The sequence below is a fragment of the Podarcis pityusensis genome, assembly GCF_964106645.2.
Source record: "Podarcis pityusensis genome assembly, chromosome: 1".
NCBI classification, from domain to species: Eukaryota; Metazoa; Chordata; class Lepidosauria; order Squamata; family Lacertidae; genus Podarcis; species Podarcis pityusensis.
Window position 1 is genome coordinate 115765618 of NC_138028.1, and position 15645 is coordinate 115781262.

The window sequence follows — 15645 nt, forward strand, 5'->3', positions numbered from 1 at the left end:
ACTATTTCTTTGTTTATATCTCATTTATTTCATTTTCACAGACAAACCTGGACCACCTACTGGACCTATTAAAATTGTTGATATTGATTCAACTTTTGTAACCATTTCATGGGAACCACCTGAGATGGATGGGGGCGCAGCACTAAGTGGATATGTGGTGGAGCAACGAGATGCACATCGTCCAGGATGGTTACCAGTGTCTGAATCTGTAACCCGGACAACATATAAGTTTTCTAAACTTACTGAGGGTGCTGAATATGTGTTCCGCGTGGCTGCCACAAACCGCTTTGGAATTGGATCATACTTGCAGTCTGAAATTGTAGAATGCAAGAGCAGAATTAGTAAGTAAATATTCTTTTTTCTAGTCCTCTGCATTTAAAAAATCCAGATCAGTTTACATGGACACATATAGAAGAAACAAGTCTTGATACTATGTACCTTCTATTTTCATTTTCCTGAAATAAGAATGAAAGAACTAGTCTACAATACCCTGCTTATTCAGACCAAAATATGATTATAAATGGAATTTTCATCTCATTTTAAAAATCTATTTATTGTAGGTGTTCCTGGTCTTCCTGGTACCCCAGAAGTGTTTGATATCTCCCGTGATGGAATGACACTTACTTGGTATCCACCAGAAGAAGATGGTGGTTCACAGATCACTGGTTATATTGTGGAACGCAAAGAAGTTAAATCAGAGAGATGGGTCCGTGTAAACAAAGTTGCAGTCACTATGACACGCTATCGTTCCACTGGGTTGATTGAAGGACTGGAGTATGAACATCGTGTCACAGCTATCAATGCTAGGGGTGCTGGCAAACCAAGCCGAATTTCCAAGCCTGCAGTTGCTAGAGATCCAATTGGTAAATAATTTGCAAAATTCATAACATATACTAGTGACTTCTGTTCAGTCATTTTATTTGTAAAATAGTTGATACTAATATTTTGGACTGCCTTTTAAACATGAAAACTATACCTTTAATATATCTAACACGCTCTAATAATATATTTCAGCTCCTCCGGGTAAACCTCAGAATCCAAGAGTGACAGATACTACAAGAACATCTATTTCCTTGGCTTGGAGTCCACCAGAAGATGAAGGCGGGTCTAAAGTCACTGGCTACTTGATTGAAATGCAAAAGGTTGATCAGTTTGAATGGACCAAATGCAATACCACCCCCACCAAGATCCGTGAATACACTCTAACACATCTTCCACAAGGTGCAGAGTATAGATTCCGTGTTATAGCATGCAATCTCGGTGGCCCTGGCGAACCTGCTGATGTTCCCGGAACAGCCAAAGTGACTGAAATGCTTGGTAAGATGCTTTAATGAAATACAAATTTTAAAGAACATAGCGCTATTTAGCTTTCTGCATACATAACATGATCTCTTTTTCCTCCTCCCAGAATTCCCCGATTATGAACTTGATGAAAAATACCTGGAAGGTGTATTTGTAAGGCAAGGTGGAGTAGTTAAGCTTACAGTGCCAATTAAAGGTAAACCCATTCCAATATGCAAATGGACTAAAGAGGGACATGATGTCACCAAGAGAGCCATGATTGCGACTTCTGAATCAGATACTGAACTTGTGATAAAAGATGCAGAACGAGAAGATTCTGGTACCTATGATTTGACGCTTGAAAACAAATGTGGCAAGAAGGTTGTCTACATCAAGGTCAGAGTGATTGGTACTCCAAATCCACCAGAAGGGCCACTTGAATATGATGACATACAAGCACGCTCTGTTAGAGTCAGCTGGAAGCCTCCAAGTGACGATGGTGGCGCAGATATAATAGGATACAATATTGAGAGACGTGAAGTACCAAAGACTGCCTGGTACACCGTGGGCTCCAGAGTAAGGGGTACATCACTGGTAGTGAAAGGACTCAAAGAAAATGTGGAATACCACTTCCGTGTTTATGCTGAAAACCAGTTTGGTGTAAGCAAGTCCCTGAAATCTGAAGAGCCAGTTGTGCCAAAGACACCTTTGAGTAAGTATACGGGTTCAGAAAATGCATGTATGTGTGTGCATCTCTCACATACTTTATTTTATTTTCCAAGGTGCTCGGGGGAGTGTACATTGTCTGCCCCTTTTTATCCTGATAATAAACCTGTGAGGTAGGTTAGGTTGAGAGAGAATGACTGCCCAAAAGTAATTGAGGTTGCAGTCCTATACAGGCTTATCTGGGGGTAAGTCCTATTAAAGTTAGGATCACTTAGTTCTGAGTTAACATGTTTAGTGAGTTCATGACTGAACAGACATGTGACCCCAGCTTTCCATGGTTGTGGTCCAGTACTCTTAACTGCTATGCCAGAATGACAAATGGTTATTGTTACATTCTTTTCAACAGATCCTCCGGAGCCTCCAAGTTATCCACCAGAAATCCTTGATGTCACAAAGAGTTCCATTAGCTTATCTTGGTCCAGACCTAGAGATGACGGTGGCTCTCGCGTCACTGGCTACTATATTGAACGTAAAGAAACAACTACTGAGAAATGGGTCAGGCACAACAAGACTCACATCACAACTACAATGTATACAGTCACAGGGCTGGTTCCAGATGCTGAATATCAGTTCCGTATTGTAGCCCAAAATGACATTGGTGAGGGTGAACCCAGCCCTGCTTCTGAACCAGTTGTTTGCAAGGATCCATTTGGTATGTAAATGTAACTTCTGTGTTAGAGGGTATCAGTATGGCGGGGTTTTTTTTTTTTGAAAATACACTTTTTTAAATGAAAATACTTTGATATTTTGCAGACAAACCAAGCCAGCCTGGAGAAATTGAGATCACGTCCATATCTAAGGATAGCATTACTTTAGAATGGGAGCGCCCTGAATGCGATGGTGGTAAAGAAATCATCGGATACTGGATTGAATATCGCCAGTCTGGAGAGTCTACCTGGAAAAAGTGCAATAAAGAACGTAACAAAGACAGGCAGTTTATAATGGGAGGCTTACTGGAAGCTACAGAATATGAATTCAGAGTTTTTGCAGAAAATGAGACTGGACTCAGCAGACCTCGTAGAACAGCTATGGCAGTAAAGACAAAACTGACATGTACGTTTAACTATTCCATTATATTCACTGTGCTTTACGTAGCTGTTGAAAAGATATGACATGTCACAGTAAACTGTGCTATGGTATAAAGTAGTTTTGAAGTAATTTGGCAATTCCATTATGTAACTAGGACACTCTGCTTTCATATATTTACTTTTCTGAATGGACCTCGAGGAAGGAAATAAGCTATTTCCTACTCCAGGGCTAATAAAATTAATGATTCATTAAATAGGCAGCATAAAAATTATGCTTGGTACCATAGCATTATGGTTTGGGAGGGAATGTGGAATAAAAGACAATGGGAAAAGCTTTCAATACATTTTTTCTCCCTTTATAAATATAGCTGGAGAGGCACCAGGAGTAAGACAAGAAATGAAGGATGTTACTACTAATCTGGGTGAATCAGCTCAGTTATCATGCCAGATCCTTGGGAGACCTCTCCCTGATATTAAATGGTATCGTTTCGGCAAAGAATTGGTACAGAGCAGAAAATACAAGATGTCATCAGATGGGCGCACTCACACACTGACAGTGCTCACAGAAGAGCAGGAAGACGAAGGAGTTTATACTTGCAAGGCTATCAATGAAGTTGGAGAGGTTGAAAGTAGTGGCAAGCTACTCTTACAAGCTCCTCCACAATTCCACCCAGGCTTTCCATTGAAAGAGAAATATTGTGCAGGTGTAGGATCCACACTTCGCCTCCATATTGTATACATTGGTCGTCCAGTGCCTGCTATCACTTGGTTCCATGGCAAGAAACTATTGAAGAGCTCAGAAAACATTACTATTGAGAACACAGAGCATTATACTCACCTTTCCATTAAAAACGTACAGCATAAAGCCCACGCAGGACACTACAAAGTACAACTCAGTAACACGTTTGGAACTGTTGATACTGTACTAAACGTGGAAATACAAGGTATGTCTTGGCATTAAATTTTCTTGAAATCATGGGAAATACTTCTTCTATTTAACTTTAAACACTGCCTTTTCTTTTTGTAGATAAACCTGATATACCAGCAGGGCCAATTGTTATAGAAGCTTTGCTGAAGAACTCTGCGGTCATCAGCTGGAAGCCACCTGAAGATGATGGAGGTGCTCTAGTAACAAATTATGTTGTAGAGAAAAGAGAAGCAAAAGAAGGCACAGAGTGGCAGCTGGTTTCTTCAAGCATTTCTGGCACAACCTGCAGAATTGTTAACCTAACTGAGAACGCAGGCTATTATTTCCGTGTCTTTGCTCAGAATGCATTCGGCATCAGCGAAGCATTAGAAGTTTCATCTGTTGTTATTATCAAGACTCCATTTGGTAAGTGTGTTCCGTAAGCCACCTTTCTGTTTACCTGCAGTTCAACGAAGCAAACTGACTTCATGTCCTGAAAATTATTATTTCTTCTTTACAGAAAAGCCAGGCCAACCAAGTCAGCCAGTTGTATCTGCTGTGACAAGTGAATCCTGTGTTGTTTCTTGGAGGCCACCTGCTAGCGATGGAGGCTCAAAGATCAGAAATTACTTCCTGGAGAAACGTGAAAAGAAACAAAACAAATGGATTTCTGTAACCACAGAAGAAATACGCGAAACCGTCTATTCTGTCACAGGTCTTATTGAAGGCCTGGAGTATGAATTCCGTGTAAAATGTGAAAATCTTGGCGGTGAAAGCGAATGGAGCGAAATTTCACAACCAATCACTCCCAAATCTGATGTAGCAATTCAGGCACCGCATTTCAAGGAAGAAATCAGAAACCTAAATGTGAAATTCAGAGGTCATGCCACCTTTGTTTGCAAAGTCACTGGTCATCCGAAGCCTGTTGTAAAATGGTTCAGGCAGGGCAAAGAGATTTTGCCAGATGGTGAAAAGGTGAAGATACAAGAATTTAAGGGTGGCTATTACCAACTGGTAATTACAAATGTAACAGATGATGATGCCACTGTATATCAAGTGAGGGCAACCAACCAGGGAGGATCTGTTTCTGGAACTGCTTCCTTGGATGTTGAAGGTAAGAAATGTGCTTTGCTCTTAAATTTAGTTTCTATTTAATTTTTCATTCAGAGTAAGCTTATGGGCTACAGGGAGTGGGTGGAAACTCTGAGTCTGGAATAGTATTTTCTTAATAGCCTTAAAGTAAGTCAGATTGTGGCATGGTCATCTAGATATTTATGGTGTAGTCCTAGGTGAAGTGGGAGAGATGCGAGATGTTCTACTGGCTCACTCTGACTAGGGAAAGAAGAAGAGATGTTTTTCTCCTTTTTTGTTCTCATGGATTGCCATTTTGGAACACACACACACACACACACCCCGAAGATAATGGGAGGAAATAACTACACCAGCTCCAAACTGGCGTAGTTGATGAGCCTGATCCAGGGTCCTCGAAAAAGAATGAAGGGCTTGTACCCCAGCAGATCCAATGCTGTTTCTGATTTGCCCTCAAAATGCCCACTTTCAGTGCTTAGACTGGCTACTGCTGGTGAAAACACCACCAGCTAAGTCTAAACCAACAGAGTATTCTGTGGGCATCAGAAGGGCCTCCATGATGGGCATGTCCCCCTGCTGATGGAGAGGAAGGACCACCCAAACTTAGCCCTGTCCAGCCAGTGGATTTGGGGGTCAGGATTGTTCTGTTAGTCATAACAGACAGAATTTTCATTTGAACAATGAAAGTATAATAGGATACATATGGATAAACAGTATATGAAACAAACGTTAAATACAAAACATCCACATTTATAACTATGTGTGCTTTGGTAGCATTGGTCTTGTGATCAATTTTGTTTAAGATGTTATCAGACTGTAAAATGATAAAAGGCTTAGGTTTCGGTTTATTTTAAAGCAATAGTTTACACACATTTTGTTTCTTCCTTTCCCTCTGTGTTTTTGCTGCAGTTCCTGCTAAGATCCACTTGCCTAAAAATCTTGAAGGCATGGGAGCCGTTCACGCTCTCCGTGGTGAAGTCATCAGCATCAAAATCCCATTCAGTGGCAAGCCTGATCCAGTGATCACATGGCAGAAAGGGCAAGATCTTATTGATACTAATGGACACTACCAAGTTATCGTGACACGGTCATTCACATCTCTTGTTTTCCCTAATGGTGTGGACAGGAAAGATGCAGGCTTCTACATTGTCTGTGCTAAAAACAGATTTGGCATCGATCAGAAAACAGTTGAATTAGATGTCGCTGATGTTCCTGATCCCCCAAGAGGACTGAAAGCAAGTGAGGTTTCAAGGGACTCGGTCAACCTGACATGGAATGCTCCAGCAAATGATGGCGGAAGCCGAGTCACACACTATACTGTTGAGAAACGCGCTACCACAGCTGAGAGATGGATTCGTGTTGGCCAGGCTCGTGACACTCGATACACTGTGATAAACCTATTTGGCAAGACAAGCTATGTATTCCGTGTTATAGCAGAGAATAAATTTGGACAAAGCCAGCCTTCTGAACCTACAGATTCTGTAATAACAAAGGAAGATAAGACCAGAACAGTCAATTATGATGAAGAAGTTGATGAGGCCAGAGAAGTCACTACAGCAAAAGCAGCTCACTCTAATACAAAAGAACTCTATGACAGATATATGATTGCTGAAGAACTTGGGCGGGGACAATTTGGAATTGCCCACAGGTGTGTTGAGATAGTTTCAAAGAAGACTTACCTGGCCAAGTTTGTCAAAGTAAAAGGTGCTGATCAAGTGCTCGTAAAGAAAGAAATCTCCATCCTCAACATTGCTAGGCATAGAAATATCTTACAGCTTCATGAATCATTTGAAAGCCTGGAAGAACTTATCATGATCTCTGAGTTCATATCTGGAGTTGACATCTTTGAAAGACTTAATACTCCTGCATTTGAACTTAATGAAAGAGAAATTATAAGCTATGTACGTCAAGTATGTGAAGCACTTGAATTCCTGCACAGTCATAGCATTGGTCACTTTGATATCAGGCCAGAGAACATCATCTATTTCACAAGAAGAAGCTCCACAGTTAAAATAATTGAATTTGGTCAGGCAAGGCAGCTGAAACCTGGTGATAATTTCAGACTCCAGTTTACTTCTCCTGAATATTATGCGCCTGAAGTCCATCAGCATGATATGGTCAACACAGCCACGGATATGTGGTCACTTGGAACCCTAGTGTATGTACTTCTAAGCGGCCTGAATCCTTTCATTGCTGAAACAAACCAACAAACAATTGAAAACATCATAAGTGCTGAATACAATTTTGATGAAGAAGCCTTCAAAGATATCAGTATTGAGGCCTTGGACTTTGTTGACCGCCTGCTAGTAAAAGAAAGGAGAGCTCGCATGACTGCTACTGAAGCCCTTGAACATGCTTGGCTGAAGCAAAGGACAGAGAAAACAAGCACCAAAGTTATCAAAACACTGAGACACAGACGTTATTATCAAACACTGGTGAAGAAGGAATGGAACACAGTTGTGTCAGCGGCCCGTGTTGCATGGGGTGGTGCAGTCAGATCTCAGAAGGCCGTTACAGTTGCTAAAGTTAAAGTGGCATCAATTGACATTGGACCCATTACTGGGCAGATAATGCATGCTGTTGGAGAAGAAGGTGGGCATGCCAAGTATGTCTGCAAGATTGAAAACTATGATTCATCCACAGAAGTAACCTGGTACTTTGGAGTCAGACAATTGGAGAACAGTGAAAAACATGAGATCAGCTACCATGAAGGAGTGGCCACAATGTATGTCAAAGACATTGCTAAATCAGATGACGGTACCTACAGGTGCAAAGTTACAAATGACTATGGTGAAGACAGTTCCTACGCAGAACTATTTGTTAAAGGTGTGAGAGAAGTTTCTGACTTTTACAGACGCAGAACTGTCAGGAGAGTGAAGCGCCGAGTAGATACCTTGAGACTTTTGGAGAAGCCACCAGAATTTACGCTGCCTTTATACAACCGTACTGCCTACGTTGGTGAAAATGTCAGGTTTGGAGTAACAATAACAGTTCACCCGGAACCTCGTGTAACGTGGTTCAGATCAGGTCAGAAGATCAAACCAGGAGATGATGACAGGAAGTATACCTTTGAAACTGATAAGGGTCTTTATCAGCTTCTTATCCATAATGTCAATGAAGATGATGATGCTGAATATACTGTGCTGGCTCGCAACAAATACGGCGAGGACAGCTGCAAAGCTAAGTTAACCGTTGTTCAGCACGCTCCTCCAGAGGCTACCACGATGAGACCCATGTTCAAAAGACTACTGGCAAATGCAGAATGCCAAGAAGGCCAGAGTATCTGCTTTGAGATAAGAGTATCTGGAATACCAAAACCAGCACTAAAATGGGAAAAGGATGGACAGCCCTTATCAGCTAGTCCAAATATTGAAATTGTACATGAAGGATTAGATTACTATGCTTTGCATATCAGAGATACTTTACCAGAAGACAGTGGTTATTACAGAGTTACTGCTACAAACAGTGCTGGATCAACAAGTTGCCAGGCTTACTTGAAGGTAGAACGCTCAAAATATATCAAGCGTCAATACAAGAGTGAAGAAGAGCGGCAAAAGCACGTACAGAAAAGCATTGACAAGACAGTGAGAATGGCAGAAATCCTTTCTAGAACAGAATCTGTCCCATTGACAGATGTAGCACAGGAAGCTCTCAGACAAGCTGCTATCCTGTATAAACCAGCTGTAAGCACTAAGACTGTCAAAGGTGAATTTGAACTTAAAAAGGAAGAAATTAAAGAAGAAAAGAGACTGCGGATGCCTTATGAGATCCCAGAGCCTCGCAGACGTGCAGCCGCTACTCTGGAAGAAGATCAGAACATCAAACTGTTTGTGCCTATGTCAGACATGAAGTGGTACAAGAAGCTGAGAGACCAATATGAAATGCCAGGGAAACTTGATAGAATTGTTCAGAAGCGACCAAAGCGCATTCGCCTTTCCAGATGGGAACAGTTCTATGTGATGCCACTGCCACGCATTACTGATCAGTATAAACCTAAGTGGCGCATACCCAAATTGTCACAAGATGATCTCGAGACCGTCAGACCAGCACGCCGGCGTACACCATCTCCTGATTATGAATTTTATTACCGACCAAGAAGACGATCACTTAGTGACCTGTCAGATGAAGAACTGCTGCTACCAGTTGATGATTATTTAGCCATGAAGAGAACTGAAGGAGAAAGACTGCGACTTGAAGAAGAACTGGAGTTGGGCTTTTCTGCATCACCTCCAAGCAGAAGCCCTCCACGCTTTGAACTGTCTTCTCTCCATTACACGGCAGCAGATGCTCATATTGCCACAGAGGAATCTAGGCAAAGAGAGCTGAGGTATGGCACTTATCACATACCCTCTAAAGAAGATACCGCTGCATCTTATGCACAGCTCCGGCAACGCCATGACAGAGCAATTTATAGACCACCAAAACAAAAACAGAGAATTATGTCTGAGAAAGAGGATGAAGAGCTGCTGCGACCAGTAAAAACAACCCGCCGGCTTGCTGAATACAAGAGTGAGCTTGAGTATATGTCACAAGAAGAAAAGAGCCGACTGAGAAGAAGGAGAGAGAGAGAAATAACTGAGGTCAGATCAGAAGAGGAAGAGGAAGAAATAGAAATGGTGAGGCACGTTCACAGGGAATTTTCTCCTCCCTCAAGATTACTAGGAAGAAGGCGCTCTCTTTCTCCAACTTACATTGAATTAATGCGTCCTGTGTCTGAATTAATTCGACCCCGATCACACCCTGTGGAAGAAACGGAGAGAAGATCTCCTACCCCAGAGAGAACACGGCCACGCTCACCAAGCCCAGTGTCTAGTGAGAGATCTCTCTCACGATTTGAGAGGACAGCAAGATTTGATATATTTTCCAGGTATGAATCCATGAAAGCTGCTTTGAAAACCCAAAAAACAATGGAACGGAAATATGAAGTTCTGACTCAAGAACCTTTCACTCTGGATCATGCCCCACGCATAACTCTGAGAATGCGCTCACATCGTGTACCGTGTAACACCAACACCAGATTCATTTTGAATGTCCAGTCCAAACCAACTGCTGAAGTGAAATGGTATCACAATGGTGTTGAAATTCAGGAAAGCCATAAGATTCATTTCACTAATACTAGTGGCGTATTAACCTTGGAGATTCTTGATTGCCATATTGATGATAGTGGTACATACCGTGCTGTGTGCACAAATTATAAAGGAGAGTGTTCTGACTATGCAACATTAGATGTTACAGGAGGAGACTACACTACATATACCTCCCAGCGAAGAGATGAGGAAGTACCAAGATCTATTGTACCAGACTTGACAAGGACTGCAGCATATGCAATCTCCTCATTTAAGAAAGTCTCTGAAACAGAAGCAAGTTCTTCAATAAGAGCAAGCAAATCAGAACTGACAGAAACCAGAGAATCGCTATCATCATATGAGCACCATGCTTCTGCTGAAATGAGAGTCAGTGCTTCAGAGGAGAAATCACTGGAAGAAAGAGCTGTTCATCGGAAGTTTAAGACCACTCTGCCTGCAACAATATTAACAAAGCCACGGTCAATCACTGTCTCTGAAGGGGAGACTGCAAGATTTTCTTGTGACATTGATGGTGAACCAACACCAACTGTAACATGGATCCGTGCAAGTCAAGCTATTGTTTCTTCTGGACGTTTCCAAGTAACACGTACGCAGTATAAATCTACCTTTGAAATTTCATCTGTCCAGACCTCAGATGAAGGAAGTTACACTGTTGTGGTAGAAAATTCTGAAGGAAGACAGGAAGCCCACTTTAGTTTGACTGTACAAAGGAAAAGGGTCCCAGAAAAAGCAATTACATCACCTCCAAGGGTCAAATCTCCTGAGCCTCATGTGAAGTCCCCAGACAGAGTAAAATCTCCCAAGCGAGTAAAATCCCCTGAACCATCTCCTGCACACTCTAAAGCCAAGTCAACACCTGCAGGTAAAACAACACCATCAGAGAAAGCAGACTTGCCTGTTGCTGCTCCCCCTAAGATAAAACAACAGCTGAAAGTGGAAGCTTCTGGGAACAAAGCAAAATTCTTCTGTTCAGTTGAAAGCAGTGTTTTGAGTGTCCAAGAAGTAGCCTGGTACAAAGATGGCAAGAAACTAAAAGAGGATGATCATTTCAAATTGCATTATGCAGCTGACGGAACATATGAACTTAAAATCCATAACCTCAAGGAATCTGATCAAGGTGAATATACCTGTGAGATTATTGGGGAAGGTGGCGCCTCCAAAACCAACTTTCAGTTTGTTGGCCAAGCTTTTAAAAGTATTCATTCTCAGGTGTCAAGCTTAAGCAAAACTCAAAAATCAGTTCAGAAAGAGTCTGAAATACTTGAGGTATCTGCCCAGAAAAAATCTGCAATGACTTCTCAAGAAAAGGCAGTGGTTGAAGAAGAATATGTTAAAAAGTCTCTTGTGTCTGATGAAGCTAAAACATCTTACACAGAAGTTAAATCTACTACCACTAAAATGACTGTGTCTGAAGGTCAAAAATCTACCCTTAAAGCCAGTATTGCTGGTGCTTCTAATGTAAAATGGTTACTGAATGGAATAGAGCTAACTAACTCTGAAGATTATAGATATGGTGTATCAGGAAGTGATCATACTCTAACTATCCAAAAAGTGACCCAGAAAGATGAAGGAATACTTACCTGTGAAGGAAAGACTGAACAGGGTATCATCAAATGTCACTTTGAAATGAGTCTTTCAAAAGATCAATCAAATGCCCCAGCCTTTATCATACAACCGAAATCTCAAAACATCAATGAAGGACAAGATGTGTTGCTTACCTGTGAAGTTTCTGGAGATCCTTCCCCTGAAATCCACTGGTTTAAAGATAACCAGCCAGTAAGTAATTACTTATGTCAGCCTTGAAATTAAATGATCCATTCTTAACCCTGAGTATAATTTGATCTTAACAAAGTATCTCTTTCATTATCAGATTGCTCTCTCATCCAACATCCGAGTAAATCGCTCCAAGAATGTTTATTCTCTTGCAATCCAAAATGCTGCAGTGAGTGATAGTGGAAAATACACAGTCAAAGCGAAAAACTTCCATGGGCAGTGTTCTGCAACAGCATCTCTGACCGTCCTTCGTAAGTTTTTTTAAAGTCTTGTCTTAATATGAGTAGGGCTTCTATAATATGGCAAAAGCCGTTGATTGTTGTGATTCTTTAAAAAGCTGTTAGTTTCATTACTGAACCTAAAATGCAATAAACATTATAATTACAAAATACTGAATTTAAAATATATGTACTTATATGTTTCTCGCCCGCTCAGTGTTACCAGAAGGCTTTGAACATCTTGCTATTAACCCGTTGGTTCCAGTGATCACTGTTTAATAAACTATCAGAATAATTAATGCCCAAAGGGTTAGTTCTCTGAATTTTTTTCTTACGTTTCATTAAACTTCTCAGATACAAACTTGCTGCATTTTAAAATCATCTGGATACCAGGATCCAACGGGTTTCTCTATGTTTTGCTGTTGATGTATGTATGTGCTTGTGTTTAAGGAAAACGGCAGTGTTTTTTTTATGGTGGTATAGTAGTTTTAATGGCAGAATACCTGCCAAGTTATGTAAAATAAGAAGGGGAAACAAAGCACCATCTAAAGGGGCTATATCTTTTTTTTAAAAAAAGAAGAAGTAGTAGTAGTTTCAACGGGATTACATGTTGCTTCTCAACAGCATGCATATTAAAATAAAATTATTATTATTATTATTATTATTATTATTATTATTATTATTATTACTACTACTACTCCATGATTAGGAACATTACATTACTACAACGAAATTCTGTTTTCCTTAAACAGCAAGCCAGTCTCTTTCTCCATCCATAAAGTAAATATATTTAAGTCACATGGCTTACCAGTCAACGTGATGTCATTGGTTTTCCCGTTCTATGTTTGCTATTGTCCACAGCTCTAATTGAAGAACCTCCAAAAGAGGTAGTGTTGAGAACAAGTGGTGATGCAAGCATGCAGGAAAGTTTCTCTTCGCAGTCATTTCAAATGTCCGCTTCTAAACAAGAAGCTTCGTTCAGCAGTAGCAGCAGTAGCAGCATGAGTGAGATGAAATTTGCAAGCATGTCTGCCAAAAGCATGTCCTCCATGCAAGAATCCTTTGTAGAGATGAGTTCCAGCAGTATAATGGGGAAATCTAGTCTGACCCAACTGGAGAGTTCTTCTAGTAGAATGATTAAATCTGGTATGAGAGGTGAGCAATACTATTATACGTAGAGTTAGAAAAACACCACAATATCCTAGATATGTAGAATTAGTCATTATAGTAGAACTTCAGTTTCCGCTAAGAACTAACTTGATTTCCCCCCCCTCCCATTTTGCAAAGGAATACCACCCAAAATTGAAGCTCTTCCAAACGATATCTCCATTGAGGAAGGAAAGGTTCTCACCATATCCTGTGCCTTCACTGGTGAACCTACTCCTGACATAACATGGTCCTGCAAAGGGAAAAGCATTTCTAGTCAAGGTGGTAGATTCCACGTTGAAACCAGTGAAGACTTAACCACTCTTATCATCATGGATGTTCAAAAGGATGACGGGGGACTTTATACACTGAATTTAGGAAATGATTTTGGCACTGACTCTGCCACTGTGAATATTAACATTCGATCAATTTAAAAGCTTGATCTTTTTTATTTTTTGGCACTTGACTTTTGGCAAGTGATTCATATGGACTGAAATAATTGATCTGTAAATATATATAAAAAAATATTTTTGTACCTACCTGAACCAGACAAAGTCCAAGGATAGACGCTATGACTTATAGTCATTATTATTTGACTTTAAAACAATTTTTCATTTGACATGTACATACTGTATATAGCCGCAGATAACGGTTATGGAGCTTTGTACCATTTATTTTATGACATTTTAAAATGTAACTTTTGGAACAAACCGTTGGTAGGAGAAAGTTTCTTAGGGAACGAATACCCTGCTCAACATTTAACTAATTTTTGTGCCTCAACAAAATGTTGATGTCTAAGAATGCCTCAACAGGTAGAGAGGCTCCCTGTTGAAGACTTATTTTACCGACACCTAAGAGATGATGCTGTGCACGGTTTCATTATACGTGCACGAATTTATTTTGAATCAGAGACATAAGGCATTGGTGAGGTTTGCAAATACCCTCCTGTAAGCCACACTTTAATATCTTATGTTACATCTGATCGACGTCAAAACTATATTTTGTTCATGACTGACTCGCAATACCTTGAACAAAGTGCAAGCGGCCAGCATTTTGTTCAGCACCTATCGTATTGTTTCTGACATGCCGACTACCCAAATAGCTTTCCAATAAAGTAACATCACCTGGCCATCCCGTTAAAAAAAAAGCCATTTGGGTACTCGAGTGCAGAAACAGTACCAACTCTTGGAGGTTCCTAGGATGCAGTGATTGTGTGGTAGCAATTAGGATTTTGGCTAGATACTGTCAACTGCAGGCAACTAAGATTTGAACCACAGTTTAAGAAAAGCTAAAACTGTTGTTATAACATCACATCTTGCCCTGAACTTAGAAAAAAAAATGAATTAGTTTTATTTTATGTAGTAGTAAGTTGTTCGGTTAACTGTTTTGTTGAACCTCCTCGAGATAGTATTGTTCATTTGAAATAAAGCATGCTACCTGCACCTCATCAAGTGTATGTTTCTGGTCTTTGTATGAGCTTTCTTTATTTTTGGATGCCTGCATTTACCACATTCAGCCACTGTCCATTTTAAGTCAGATTTCTCCCTGCTTATATTCGCTCTTCGCTACATGCAACAAAAACTACATCTCCTGAGATGTGCAGTATCCATTATTGGAATACATTTGGGACAATTCCTAATTTATAATAAGAGAACAGGCCACATAGGTAGCACATTAGCAATAGAAGAAAAAGAAAAAGAAAGGGCTCGGCTTCACTAGAGTGTTAAGGCCTCAAAGTCAATAGGCTGAGGTAAAAATGGTCATAAAAGTGGAAGGCATTGCCCAGGGAGGGAAGTGTGGTTTACAAGCGAAATATTATAACCTAAAATGACTTCATTAATTTGTACCTTTAAAAAAAAAAAAAAAAACTCATTAGGAGGCCCAGAAACCAAATGCCTAGGCCTGTCAGCACTTCTTGCCTTCTTCAGTTCCAGCCATGCACCAATGGAGGTGTTATGGTGTACTGAAGAGAGAATTAAATGCAGTAGTGTATAAATGCTATGCGAAGTATAGATAATGATCCTCACAGGTGTGGATGTTCAGTTGTATTCTAGTGTTAATTCCTGAAGTACAGTGAAATGGCAGGGCTGGGAAGGGAGACGTAGCAAGAGAGTGGGATCCCCTTTTGTCAGCTTCTACCCTACAAGCTTCAGGCTTCTATTTTCCTCAAATTCACTCCTCAGCTGTTGACTCAGCTGCTTAAACTCCCCTGGCAATAACCGTGAGTGCAATGATGCCACCAGTTAAAGCTATGCGAAAGAAAAAGATCCACAACAGCAAAATGCAGGAACGCAAATGAACAAACCACTCCCACTCCCACTTGGACCTTTCCTAGGAAGAGAACGGCTATTTTTACTCACTTGAATTACCAGATTATCTACAAAGAAGTC

The 15645-nt window shown here is 40.5% G+C and overlaps 1 protein-coding gene across 1 annotated transcript in view; it reads left to right on the top strand.

Annotated features, from left to right (window-relative positions):
* TTN (titin) overlaps positions 1-14702 on the top strand; it is a 285365-nt gene extending 270663 nt beyond the window's left edge. Inside the window, exons 303-315 of the mRNA XM_081002634.1 lie at positions 42-341; positions 561-863; positions 1015-1317; positions 1409-1993; positions 2354-2659; positions 2761-3060; positions 3404-3979; positions 4063-4368; positions 4463-5056; positions 5941-11894; positions 11989-12142; positions 12971-13264; positions 13397-14702. Of these exons, the coding sequence (XP_080858760.1) occupies positions 42-341; positions 561-863; positions 1015-1317; positions 1409-1993; positions 2354-2659; positions 2761-3060; positions 3404-3979; positions 4063-4368; positions 4463-5056; positions 5941-11894; positions 11989-12142; positions 12971-13264; positions 13397-13689 (10268 nt within the window). The 3' untranslated portion in view covers positions 13690-14702. The remainder of the gene's footprint in view (positions 1-41; positions 342-560; positions 864-1014; positions 1318-1408; positions 1994-2353; positions 2660-2760; positions 3061-3403; positions 3980-4062; positions 4369-4462; positions 5057-5940; positions 11895-11988; positions 12143-12970; positions 13265-13396) is intronic.
* The last annotated feature ends 943 nt before the right edge of the window (positions 14703-15645 follow it).